Here is a 13,874-nt window from a genome sequence, read left to right on the forward strand (position 1 = left end):
GCAAAACATCACCTGTGTAAGATGGAAAGTCTTGTAAATGTGTAGAGTCATGAATGGAGAGATGTTAAGTAACAGCATTAACTCAGAAAATAATTGCTCAAAAAGTATATCATACTATATCTCATGTTGGGTATAATTTGAGCCATGCTATCAGTATGGCTAAAGGGATGGCAATGTTGGCCTTGATGGATTGTCATAAAATGTTATGAAGACATTCATTGTGCCCAGAGGCTAATCCACTTTAGCTTTCCATACACTATCTTATATAACAGACACAACCTCAAATTTGCCAAGGTCCATGTTCTGTACTTCTGGTCCAGGGCTACATTTAAGTCGTACTTTTGGATTGGCAAAATAACATGGAAGTAAACCTTGAGAATGACATTTAGCATCTGAACTCCGTATCATCATGTTGCATGTTGGGGTTTCTCTGTCAGTAAAAAAATCAGTGTAATTAAATCAAATAATATAATTACAGTGTTATGGTCTATGTTTGTGACAGATGGATGAAAAGGATGGCGACATGTAACTGTGTGTAATGAAACTCATGCAGCAGCACTGTGCAGCTACTTGCAGCTATTTGACTTATGACAGTGGAGTCAGGTTACCAGGAAACCAAGACCCATTAAAAGGACATACAGAACTAGGTTGCTATATCTGGCTCTAAAAAGTGTAGCCAATGCACAAGTGCCTTAAACCTGTATTACTTCTAATGGCCAGCAGGGGGCAACCCCACTGGTTGGCAAAAAAAGAAAAAAAGAAAAAAAAAAGTATGACCAGTTGTATGATCTGGGTCTTTAACAAGGGTTCTGCGGGGGGCCCAGAGTTACTACAAGGGCACCACCAAATTATTGTCTGATCATGTCTTTTAAGTTTTATTTAGTTATTTATTTATTTTTCAAAAATTGGAATATGTCTGAAAGCACACATATTATTAACATATTATTAGCAAAGATAAATTGGCCTAAGAAACCCATTTCATTTACAGTAAACAGCATTAATGAGTGACTAAGTGTTACCTATGAATCATTGTGCAGATATGTGTTCCAGCTAGTGCTAAATCACTGGGAGGCACTTATCCATAACAGCCAGGTGAACTAGTCAGCTAGCATTAAGGTACTATTGAAACACCAATTAGCTGTATTATTATGCACGGACAGTCTTGTGAGCCTTGATGTTTGTAATTTTCTGGGGAAAAGACTCACACGGTCCACCTCAGAAACCACCGGCTACAGTGCAGGAGGCTAATGCACCTAGCTATGCTTTAACTGCTGCTAACTTAGCAGCTACAGGCAACTGCAGACAAGAGAAGAAAAAAAAATTCAGAGAATTGTCTAGTAAATTTTATACATTTTCTATTTTTATGGTCTGAATCGCTAGTTTCAAGTCTTCCTCAATAAAGCATAGTGTTCATTTTGTAAATTGTGCTCCCATTGAAAGAAAACAGACAATAAAAGCAGGGTATGCTTTAGAGCATGGCTACCTTGTGATTGAAAAGCTGCTCTTACAGCGACCTGTCAATCAGAATAGAGACGCAGCAAAATGTCATTGACAACGCATCAGTCAGATCCACCCTCTTCTCCAAATATGGTCACTTCTGGCTCCAAAAAAAGCCAAAATGCCAAACCTGAAGCTTAAAAACAGGAGCCCACAGATCAGTGGCTATGGCTATGCCCATTATTTTACAGTCTGTGTACAGAACAAAGTAATCTGTGGTGACAATTAATGTAAAAGCCCTTTATACAGAATTATCACATGATGTGGTACACCTTATAACAACACATGACTGCAGTTCTGATAGAACATTGCTGTATTTGATGTTACAATAAGGACATAGTGGAAGAAAAATGCACATAAATTTACCACTTCTGTTGTTCTGATCTGTGAAACAAAATATAGTCAACATGACTTTGTGACACAGTGATTGACTGTTTACATTATATTTGTTTGAGTTTGCCTAATGATGATGTTTTAGTAGTCAGACTGCATCGCTGGAAAACAGTGATGGTTTGTCTGGAGGGGTTGCTTCTACATCTTAACAAAATCCCATCTGTACATTGAGGAGCTTTCTCCAGCAACTTCTGTCTCTTATTTCTCTTTATTCTTATTTATTCATCCAGGTTTTAGCCAATCAGAGGGCGATGGCTCAGTGAGAACCTGAAGACGGATCCAGAATGTGCTGGAAGCTCTGTGCTGTTCTGCAAGCTGATTGGCTCATGTACTACAGTGGAAGCTTACAAAAGCAGGGAGGCTGGAATCTTCCATCCGTATTTGTGCGGTGGAGGAGATAGTCAGACTGCAGTAGCTGGAGTACAGCATCATCCAGGTAGGATAAGAAAATGCGTCATTAGGCTTATGCATAATTAATCAGAATGTGTATGTGCAGTTATGCTTATTACTGACAGTTTACTTTTTATGTATTTTTTTGTGGATTGAATTCTGTGGTACACAGTGAGTAAACAGTGACAATATTAATGTGTTTCTTCCTTTCTATCACAATGTTATCCCTATTTTATTCATTAGGATGCATATTGCATGACTATGTATAGCTATGACTGTCATTTCATATTCATTTTTGTACTTTATTTCTCAGTACAAAACACCTTGAATTAGAAAGTTGATCCTTTGTATTTAAGTATTAATGAGCTGCAATAATGTTACTTTGAGAATACTTGGCTCAGAATGGACCAGCTGGATGCTGCAGCAGGGCAACTTTATCCTTCGGTCTTAGACAGTGGAGGGAGGAGTGAGTGCCTGTCTCCCCCAGATGGTCCAGAGTTCAGCAGTTTGAAAAGCATTCCAGCGTGATGCTGCAAAATTTGTGTCAGGGAACACACTGTCCTGCAGGCTACACAACCCTGCTTTGCAGTTGAACAATACTTTATTAACTATTACCTTCTTAACTGTAGAATGCATTGGAGATTTTGCAGGAATCTCTGATTAGCCTTGCCAAATGTCTGTTTGAATCCTCCAGACCCACTGTAGCCTGTACTTCAGTTTGTAATATCTTGTGTTTATACTGCTTTCCACTAACGTCTAATCCATGGTACACACCAGCATATTCTATTACAATTATCACACCCAGGGCTGAAAAAAATGCAGGTAGGGCAGGGGGCATCTCAGTAATCACATACCTAAATAGAAAAGCCATGACTAAAGCTAAAACTCCTTGATAAACATGAACATATGTAGACTTAACCTGCTGGTCATTGAGTGTTATTGCCCCCTGCTGGAATAACACAAGCTATATTGTTTTATTTTCTCAGAGCCATCATGTCCAAAGGATCAGCAGTTGGCATCGATCTTGGGACCACCTACTCTTGTGTTGGTGTGTTCCAGCATGGCAAAGTTGAAATCATTGCCAATGACCAGGGCAACAGGACCACACCCAGCTATGTGGCCTTCACAGATTCAGAAAGACTGATTGGAGATGCAGCCAAGAATCAAGTTGCTATGAACCCAACCAACACAGTTTTCGGTACGGTCACCATGCAAGGGTGAAATGATATATGTCATTATTCATGAAATATAAATGTATCCCAGTGATCTCGTTCTGTCACTGCTGGATTACTGAGTAAATAAATAAATCATGGACAAGTGTAATATTATGTGAAAATGTAAATTAAGGGTCCAGTGTGTAGGATTTAGGAGCATCCAACAGAATTTGAATATAATATTCATAACTATGTTTTCATTTGTGTATAATCACTTGAAAAAAAAATGTGTTTTTGTTACCTTAGAATGAGTCGTTTATGTCTACATACATCCTCTCCCACAGAGTCCACCATCTTGTTTCTACAGTTGCCCAGAACTGACAAACCAAACACTAGCTCACGTTTTGCATCATCCACAATAGTACCCCTACATGCTTGGCACATGGGAGAAATTTAAGTTGGAATCTTGGAAGTTGCAATCCTCACCATCACCACTAGATGCCACTAAATCCTACATACCAGATCTTTAAGCAGAAGCATCTGAGCATACAGTTTACCTTTGTATTTTCCTGGGGATTGCAGATGCTAAACGTTTGATTGGCAGACGATTTGAGGACCCAGTAGTACAGTCTGACATGAAGCACTGGCCATTCAATATAATAAGTGATAGTGGACGCCCCAAAGTGGAGGTTGAATACAAAGGCGAAACCAAAACCTTCTACCCAGAAGAGATCTCGTCCATGGTGCTGACAAAGATGAAGGAAATTGCTGAGGCCTATCTTGGGAAGGTGAATTTACAAAACATGTTGAGCAACTATCTGCAGTACTGCCACAGTATACTTAAATTCCTCTCTTCATTTTCTTCAGTCTGTATCCAATGCGGTTATCACGGTCCCTGCATACTTTAATGACTCTCAACGTCAAGCAACCAAGGATGCTGGAACTATTTCAGGTCTAAATGTGTTGAGAATCATTAATGAGCCCACTGCTGCAGCAATCGCTTATGGCTTGGACAAGAAGGTGAGACTTAAGTCGATAATACATGTACCATGTTGTTTTCACCATCACCTGTACACAGCACTCAGAGTTCTCTCATTTTCCAGGTTGGGTCAGAGAGGAACGTCCTCATCTTTGATCTTGGTGGTGGCACCTTTGATGTGTCCATCTTGACCATCGAGGATGGCATCTTTGAGGTCAAGTCCACAGCAGGAGATACACATCTTGGTGGGGAAGATTTCGACAACCGCATGGTCAACCACTTCATTGCTGAATTCAAGCGCAAGTACAAGAAGGACATCAGCGACAACAAGAGAGCCGTCCGTCGTCTGCGCACCGCTTGTGAGAGGGCAAAGCGCACACTGTCTTCCAGCACCCAGGCCAGCATTGAAATCGACTCTCTGTACGAGGGAGTTGACTTCTACACCTCAATCACCAGGGCTCGTTTTGAGGAGCTCAATGCTGACCTGTTCCGTGGCACCTTGGACCCTGTGGAGAAGTCGCTCCGTGACGCCAAGATGGATAAAGGGCAGATCCATGACATCGTGTTGGTCGGTGGCTCAACCCGTATCCCCAAGATCCAGAAGCTGCTCCAGGATTTCTTCAATGGAAAGGAGCTCAACAAGAGCATCAATCCAGATGAAGCTGTGGCCTACGGAGCTGGTAAGTCTTCAGCCAGATGGATGCACGCACCAGTTTAATCCCCTCTCTCAATTTGCTTACACTGTAAGAGCAGCACAGCTGTAGCAGCTGGAGGACATGGGACTTAATGACATACATTTGAGTTTTTATCTTTAAAACTGTCATAATGTCTAACAAATGCTTGTTTTTACAGCTGTCCAGGCTGCCATCCTGTCTGGAGACAAGTCTGAGAATGTCCAGGACCTGCTGCTTCTTGACGTCACTCCTCTGTCTCTGGGTATTGAGACCGCTGGAGGTGTCATGACTGTCCTGATCAAACGAAACACCACCATTCCTACCAAGCAGACTCAGACCTTCACCACCTACTCTGACAACCAGCCTGGTGTGCTCATCCAGGTAAGCACACAATTCATTATACATGTCCTTCAATTTCGCAGTGATGACGTTTATTCCTGCCATTCGTAGTTTCCACCAGAGGTCGCAAGACCAAAGATGGCCACGACCTTCCTTGGATGTCTGAGCGAAATAAAGTTGTCAGAATTGTAGACGTCATTGTCAAAATTCCCTGCTGAACCCTGAATACTTCTACAGGTTTATGAGGGTGAGCGTGCCATGACCAAGGACAACAACCTGCTGGGCAAGTTTGAGCTGACGGGCATCCCTCCTGCTCCCCGTGGTGTTCCCCAGATCGAGGTGACATTTGATATTGATGCCAATGGTATCATGAATGTCTCTGCTGTGGACAAGAGCACTGGCAAGGAGAACAAGATCACCATCACCAATGACAAGGGTGAGTTATTGTTGTGTTTGTTTTTTGATCTTAAACCCACTCTTTATACTGTGACACAAATTTGACAATTTCTGTCATTTGTTCTCAGGTCGTCTCAGCAAGGAGGACATTGAACGCATGGTCCAGGAAGCTGAGAAATACAGGGCTGAAGACGACGTCCAACGTGACAGGGTGTCTGCTAAGAACGGCCTGGAGTCGTACGCTTTCAACATGAAGTCGACTGTGGAGGATGAAAAGCTTGCTGGCAAGATCAGTGACGACGACAAGCAGAAGATTTTGGACAAGTGCAATGAGGTCATCAGCTGGCTGGACAAGAACCAGGTAAGAATTGGTGTTGATTAGTCACTATTAAGTCCCCAAATAAAACACTCTGCCTTCTATCCTAAACCTGGCAGACAGACTCCACCACAAAAGAGGCTCCCCTTCTAAAACGTACCTCACTTTTTCATTATCCATAAAGTCATTTTTCCTAGGAGAAATTACGTCACTACGCCATTCATGCATGTTGGGCTTTCAGTTTCAGATATCCACAACATAATTTTTGAAAACCAAAGTTAACATTGTGCATAGATCTATCTACAATAGAATTCTTACTAGAAAAAAACCCTCCCATTTTGGATATCTATTTTCCAGCTGTTACTAGTCGTATTTTTAATTTCATATATCCAAATTGAAAAACCACTCCATATATCCATAATGTTATTTTCCATATTCAAAAATACATTTTGGTTAGTAAAAATGTCATTACTGATATCCACAACTAGTAACAATGTAATATTATTAAATATTACAACAGCCACTTGCACTTTTTAGGATTTCTAAATATCTAAATTGAACTTTGCCTGGGAGAAATAGAGTTTTAGATATTTTGATATACAATCTCTGCTTGTAGGGATGTGACTGCAAATATCTCAAATTTTTATTTTGACCAATAAGAATATAATTTTGACTAGAAGAAATGCTATCATGGATATCAAAAATATAATTGTGGATGGTCAGTGAACCCTTTTTTATGTTAAAACTGCATCCTGTTTACTCGTCAGCATTTTAGATATCCCGAATGAACATTTTATATATATCTAAAATAACGTTGTGGATATCTGAAAGTGAAAGACAAATACATATGAATGACAAAAGTGACTTTCATTTGTCTTTTTTCAGCATGTGGGTAGATAATGTACTAGGGTGTAAGTAGTGCAGATTGCATTGCAATTCAAAATTTCAGTGACTCTAGGATTTTGCAGGTTTACATATCTGCTAAGACTCATAATTATGTTGTTCATGTCATAAGAGAATAATGATTCCAGTGGCTATTATCCTCATCTGTGTTGCAGCATTATAATAGTTTATACTGTGAAGTAATTCCTGCTGAATATGAGAATATGTGATTTTTTTTTTGTACTAGACTGCAGAGAAGGATGAGTATGAGCACCAGCAACAGGAGCTGGAGAAGGTGTGTAACCCCATCATCACCAAGTTGTACCAGAGTGCTGGGGGCATGCCTGGTGATATGCCTGGTGGAATGCCAGGCGGCTTCCCTGGAGCTGGTGGTGCTCCTTCAGGTGGAGGATCCTCTGGGCCTACCATCGAGGAAGTGGATTAATCACAGTGAATACTGATAACTGAACAAGCATGAATATTCCCAAAGACCTTACGTTACATTACTATTGACAATAGTTAATGAACCCTCCTGTAATGAAAATGACAAAGATCTATGACGATTAAAATATGACTACCACATTTTCTTGAGCTTCTTTGTCGTGTTGTTTTGTGATTTTAGGCAGCACAACGTACTGTACTGCTAGGTAAATTAGAACAAGACAAATATGATAATCAGTACTTGTATCCTATATTAATATACGTACATTTCTCATATTAAAATTGTCACTGTATCTGCTACTTATTTACAAAGTAAATGTTTTTTTTTCTTGTCGCTACAGTATTTGTTAATGATTAATTCATACAATATCTGTTTTCTATAATATTTTAAATCAAGGTTAAGGTTCATCTGGATAAATTAGTATATATAAAAATGCATTTTCTTTGCTGTCAATTCATCTGAGAATAACTGCAGCAAACAAGTCAAAGGGAGTGTAATATGTGTCATGAGCTCCAGGGGCAGTGTGATCTACTCAGGCCTCGTCAGAGGCAGACAGATCAGTGAAGTTCAAAGGTCACTAAGTATCTAAGTATTATTTTACCAAATCTTAACTTAGAAAGTGTAAACCTCACCAAAGTCTTGGCATCTGAGTTTACATCTGCTCATTTATGGATTTGAATTTCAAATAATTCCGAGGCAGAGCATAATTTGGGCTGAATATGTCCCAGTCATCATCCCTAGACAGAAGAGACAGTGAATAGATGTTTCAGGACAATAAAAATGTACATTCAACTCAGTGTTGCTAGGTGTATGAGGGAGATGAGACCCAGAATTACATTCCATTTCATGCACCCTACATTTCATTTTAACTTAACTATAACTTCAGTTTGGTCAGCACACAGGGTGGAAATTAGGAACGTGTAGTAAACTATCGGAAATGGTCCTTATATGAAAAAGAGGTAGGCTATAAAGAGTGTCTGATTTACTACAGAATTAATATCCACCAATTACATATTGTGAGAATTAGCTAATATATTTTCACAGTGCACCCAGTATCAACTGTAGCAATGTATAAAAAGATAATCTGAGTAAGAACAACCATCGTGTAATCTGTGTAAGTCTTGAGCAAAACATTACCCAGGATTATGCCATTGATAATTCTATTATAAAATGCTGTGATGTAGCCTATAGATGTTTTGAACCTTGTGTATGACATGCCTGCTTCTGTGATATTAAAGGTACCAGTGTTAATCCTGGAAAAGCTGCAGCCTAATCATGCGCCTCTCTCACAAAGACAAACCGCAAAGTCCCCGGATGACAACATACATAAACACTGAAATGTATTCGCTCCTGTGCCAAACGGCCACAGGACATTTATTGAAACAACATGACATAAAACAATACAACAAATTGTAACGTTTGTAGCAGCTTTGTGAAACGAAATCACCCCCCTCCCTTTAGAATTGGTCCATATTAAGAACTGTTTTTTCCGGCCTTCATCCCCAGCCTTTAGATAGCGCCTCCATTTTCCGGAGCCGACAACACAACAGTGGCGACAGAGCAGTCTATGAATAGTCCCGATGAGAAGCGAGTGAATGCTTTCATTGTAGAAACAGCAACATCACACACTGTCCCCTATTTGAAAGGTTTGATCATCCAAAAAACGAACACTGATATGAAAAAAGTGGCTGGCTCCGGGGCGAGCCCTTTGTCCGGGGCCTGCGGGGAGTCTTTTACTTGCTCTTGGCCGGTTTCTCCGTCTTCTTCGGGAGGAGGACAGCCTGGATGTTGGGCAGTACTCCTCCCTGAGCGATGGTCACACCTCCCAGCAGCTTGTTGAGCTCCTCGTCGTTGCGCACGGCCAGCTGGAGGTGCCGGGGGATGATCCTGGTCTTCTTGTTGTCCCTGGCTGCGTTGCCCGCCAGCTCCAGGATCTCAGCGGTCAGGTACTCCAGCACGGCCGCCAGATACACCGGAGCCCCAGCCCCGACGCGCTCCGCATAGTTGCCTTTGCGCAGTAGCCTGTGGACTCGACCCACCGGGAACTGGAGTCCGGCCCGGGAGGAGCGGGACTTGGCCTTTGCTCTGGCTTTGCCTCCAGTTTTCCCTCGGCCAGACATGATGGTTACAAATGTAGTTTGTGTACAAGCTGATAGACCGTTACACTACAGATGGAAGAGCTTGGACCTTTACGTAATGCCTTTGTGAGTAAAGGTATATAAACCGCAGAGGCTTCTCTGATTGGCCGATTGAAACTGAAACGAACGAGCCAATGGCGCAACGCGTCCTCCGGCAATGACTGTCCTCTGGTCAGTGATGCTCCAATCACAGACGTGGAATGGCACACACTGATTTGCACAGCCATGTTATAAGTAAGGCGCTGAGGATGGGGCGGTAACGTGGGCTGTGCACGTTCTTGCTGTTTCCCAGACACCAACACGACAGACAAAATGCCTGATCCTGCAAAATCAGCTCCTGCACCCAAGAAGGGCTCCAAAAAGGCTGTGACCAAAACTCAGAAGAAAGGAGACAAAAGGCGTCGCAAAAGCAGGAAAGAAAGCTACGCCATCTACGTGTACAAGGTGCTGAAGCAGGTGCATCCGGACACCGGCATCTCCTCCAAGGCCATGGGCATCATGAACTCGTTTGTCAACGACATCTTCGAGCGCATCGCCGGGGAAGCTTCGCGACTGGCGCACTACAACAAGCGCTCCACCATCACCTCCAGGGAGATCCAGACCGCCGTCCGCCTGCTGCTGCCCGGTGAGCTGGCCAAGCACGCCGTGTCCGAGGGCACCAAGGCCGTCACCAAGTACACCAGCTCCAAATAGGGACGGACAGAGGCTCCGACACGGAGGGACTTCAGCCACCTGACCACCATCAAGACGATTTCAACCCTCTTGACTGTGTCCGGTGTTTACTTTGCCAAAACGGCGTTTGTGATTTTTATTTGCACCATTTCGAGGAGAATGAATGAATGAATGCCAGCCAGCCAGCCCAGGCCTTATGTTGTAAATGTCTCGTGAATCATTGGAACTGTAGCCTGCCATTTTGTTTTAACTCAGTGTTTCGTTATTTTTCTGACGTGCAACATTTTTAACAAATGACTGAATAAATTAATGATGAATGTAAGATAGTGCTCTTAAATACTGAGAACGTCTCATTTGCTTTTACACCATCGTGATACTGAAATGTGTACATGCACCTTAGATTATTACCGCCAGACTTAATTGTGATGGCACTGTTGAAACAATCATTGTGAGATTAAAGCTGTGATTTACTACCACTCATTAGTTTTGTTTCTATTTGTAATGAGGTCAAATCGATTTTCACTTTTCAACCAGTGAGACTATAGAGGAGATTGCAGGAACACACCTGAGGGGTGGAAATGGCTAGGAAAGGATGCACGTGCATCATGTGCACCTCACCAAGGCTACTGTGGAGCAACTGCTCTTAACTGGAGTGTTTGCCAATTAAACTCCGATCCAAGCATTCGTGGTTTGAAATTGCCTTCAAAGGTTGAATGGGAGCTTATTTTTCTCTGTAAATATCTTAGATTATTTGTTGAAGTAAATGCCATCCCATTCTGCAACACATTCTCCCTTATTATGACAGACATTTAAGACCCACAGCGGGGAAACTTGGAACATTACAGCAGCAGGGGGATAGTGCAAGCAGGAAGCATCAGTAGAAAATAAAACAAAGCAAAATATAAGTATGTATGAAGAAAGAGACAAACACAGCTGTTTGTCTGTAAGGAATGATAGCTCGACTATCATTCTCCTTTCTCTCACCACCTCCACTGGGTTGAGGGAGGATCCCAGGACAGAGCTGGCTCTCTCAAAGAAAGTCCTCAGGAGTGGCCCCTGTACTCCAAAGGACCTGAGTCTCCTCAGCACATAGAGTCTGCTCTGTCCTCTCTTGTGTAGTGCACCAGTCCAGTTTATTGTTCAGGTGAACACCCAGGTACTTGTAAGATTTCACCATCTCAAGTCCGTTACCTGAAGAGTGTTTGCACCTGCAGAAGTCCACCGCCAGCTCTTTAGTTTTGAAGCAGTATACAGTGCAAAGATACTGCACCAAAAATCTGAAGGAAGTGTTAGGTCATATCATTTGAATGTGTTTAGACTAAACAGCTTTAGAATTCAGCTGTTGATGGAGAGGCTGATATGAGTTTCATACTTTTTATCGCTACAATGTTCCACTGACAAACAGCAGATATTTTGTCACATCAGGGCAGGAAAAACAGGTTTGTGTAATCAATAGCACTAACAGTGGTACAATCGTTGTAACTTTTTGTTTACGTATAATGAAGTACCGTGACTATAGTGATTCCGTCAAGAAGGTTAAGCAAAATATGATGACACCATGATGCATGAAGGTCAAAAACACCAAGCATAAAAACTGAAGGTTCAGCACACTTTGGTCCAGTATGTTTAATGACAGAGCCAAGCTTTTGGACACTGGACCCTCAGCTGGGAAAATGTTTAACAAAAGAGAATTCCAGAGCTTGTAATGAAAAACTTTTTTTTTTTCCTCTTATTTTTCCCCCATGTTTTTGAAAGACATTGTACCAATTTGCTTCAGGGTCTGGGGTTTGAGGGAACGACAATTTCATGGTTTGCAGAAACAAACAATTCCAACATTTTTCTCTTGCAACTTGGCTAGCCAAACATGATTCATGAGAGAGGAATTTCACGTGGCACAGAAACATACATATATTGTGCTTGTGCGAACATCATGTCCCCTTCAAGCTTTAGCTCCCAGGATTAAGAAATAGTAGATTTGGGAGGTAACCTGTGTCTAATAACCCACTCAGATACACTTATGGCTGCTGAATGGGAAAAAGGGCAGACAGGACACCTACTTAAAGCTAAGCCCTGTGTAAACCCATCTCCAATCCATTGTTGGGACGAGGTCTCAGGATTTCTGGAGGGCATCTGGTGAAATTCATGGTTCAGGTGACAGTTGTGGAGGTTTTGTTTGGCAGCTCACACCTTTCTCTCCAAGTCTGACATGATGTACAGGAGACCTAATTTCTAAACAAAGAGTGGTAGCCCCCGGCAGAAGTAGGGGGATGCGGCAACAACAAAAGAAAAACAAAACAAAAAAACAGCACTTTAGTGGAGCAGAATTTATAACACAGCCTTTTGTAGGTTTCCTTACATAATAATTATGGCTGAAACAATTCAACAGGTGTTATGTAATGTCTTCATACTTATTTGTAGTTTAGTGGATTTGCTCTGATTGTATTATAGTCCTGGCAGTTGGAGTTTAATATATTTTATGAAATTATATTTCATCATGTCTGTGACCAACTGAGTTTTAAGAAAAACCTACAAACCCTATTTCTTATCATCAGGAAATAATTATCTGCAGTGGCTCTAGGAGTCAAAACATGCCATTTTAGAAAACATGACAACATTTCAGAAATCAGTGTTTTGTCAAATGTAATGCTTTCTGAGATGTTATTTTTCTTGTAAAATATTGTGTTTTCTGGAATAGCATGTTTTCTGAAATGTAGCCTAATGTTTAGTACAGTGCAGTGTTTTCTGGAAAGGTTGTTTTCTGAAGTGTCATTTTCTGAAATATTGTTGAGTTTTCTGAAATATTCTGTTGACTGAAATGTCATGTTTTATGAAATTTAATGTTTTTCTGAAAGGTTGTTGTGTTTTCTGGAACGTGGTGTTTTCTAAAATGTTGCGTTTTCTGAAATGTAATGTCTGCTATAATGTTGTGCTTTCTGAAGTGAAGTTTTGTTTCTCTGAAAGGTCGTTGTGTTTTATGAAATGTCACGTTTTTCTTAAATGATGTTGTGTTTTCTAAAATGTCGTTTCCTGAAATGTTGTGTTTTCTGAAATGTCTGTTTTTTCTGAAATGTCATGTTTTCTAAAATATCGTATTTCTCAAATGTTGTTGTGTTTTCTAAAATCTCGCGTGTTGTGAAATGTAAAAAAAAAAAAAAAAAAACAGTAAGTGATCTTGTCCCTTCGTATTGATATTCTTAAAATAGGACCCATCTACATTATGACACCTGCCTTAGAAAAATGAAGGCAGTTGAGGTCACTGCTGAAATGACACATTAAATTTATGGCTACTTGACACAATGTTCCTCTCGACCAAGGACACTCCATATAGGTTCACCCATTGTTCCAAGTCTGTTAGATGATCCGGTTGTTGGATCCAACCAGCTTGTGTTGCTATTCTGCCTTTCCCTTTCTTCTCAGTGGGTTTCCTGTGGACTGGTTTGAGCTGGAAAGGAGGCCAGTATAAATGGCTGAAAGTCACATAGGTAAGAGCAGACACAGAAAAGACATACTGAGAGATAGAGGTTGGGCACCACTCTGTAGTCATCCACACAAGGTAAGAAATAACTCTTTAAAGAATTTTTTTTCTTGAAATGTATATATAT

General features: G+C 41.2%; 3 protein-coding genes and 1 non-coding gene across 4 annotated transcripts; 3 read left to right on the plus strand and 1 right to left on the minus strand.

Annotated features, from left to right (window-relative positions):
• The first annotated feature begins 3,266 nt into the window (after positions 1 to 3,266).
• On the plus strand, positions 3,267 to 7,480 carry LOC125898033 (heat shock cognate 71 kDa protein). The gene is made up of 8 exons (XM_049591645.1): positions 3,267 to 3,478; positions 4,017 to 4,222; positions 4,302 to 4,454; positions 4,538 to 5,093; positions 5,266 to 5,468; positions 5,664 to 5,862; positions 5,951 to 6,183; positions 7,268 to 7,480. Exons 1-8 carry the CDS (start codon positions 3,274 to 3,276, stop codon positions 7,463 to 7,465), a joined length of 1,953 nt encoding a protein of 650 aa, XP_049447602.1. The 5' UTR covers positions 3,267 to 3,273; the 3' UTR covers positions 7,466 to 7,480.
• Positions 5,504 to 5,596, plus strand: LOC125899066 (small nucleolar RNA SNORD14). Its single transcript, XR_007450712.1, has one exon. It is a non-coding gene; the product is annotated as a small nucleolar RNA SNORD14 (small nucleolar RNA).
• A 1,321-nt stretch (positions 7,481 to 8,801) lies between the features above and the next one.
• LOC125898027 (histone H2A) lies at positions 8,802 to 9,671 on the minus strand. Its single transcript, XM_049591636.1, has one exon. It carries the CDS (start codon positions 9,580 to 9,582, stop codon positions 9,196 to 9,198), a length of 387 nt encoding a protein of 128 aa, XP_049447593.1. The 5' UTR covers positions 9,583 to 9,671; the 3' UTR covers positions 8,802 to 9,195.
• A 163-nt stretch (positions 9,672 to 9,834) lies between these two features.
• LOC125898028 (histone H2B 5) lies at positions 9,835 to 10,748 on the plus strand. The gene has a single exon (XM_049591638.1). The coding sequence runs from the start codon at positions 9,913 to 9,915 to the stop codon at positions 10,291 to 10,293; it is 381 nt and encodes a 126-aa protein (XP_049447595.1). The 5' UTR covers positions 9,835 to 9,912; the 3' UTR covers positions 10,294 to 10,748.
• The last annotated feature ends 3,126 nt before the right edge of the window (positions 10,749 to 13,874 follow it).

The sequence above is a fragment of the Epinephelus fuscoguttatus genome, linkage group LG12 (genome assembly GCF_011397635.1).
Source record: "Epinephelus fuscoguttatus linkage group LG12, E.fuscoguttatus.final_Chr_v1".
Classification (NCBI taxonomy): domain Eukaryota; kingdom Metazoa; phylum Chordata; class Actinopteri; order Perciformes; family Serranidae; genus Epinephelus; species Epinephelus fuscoguttatus.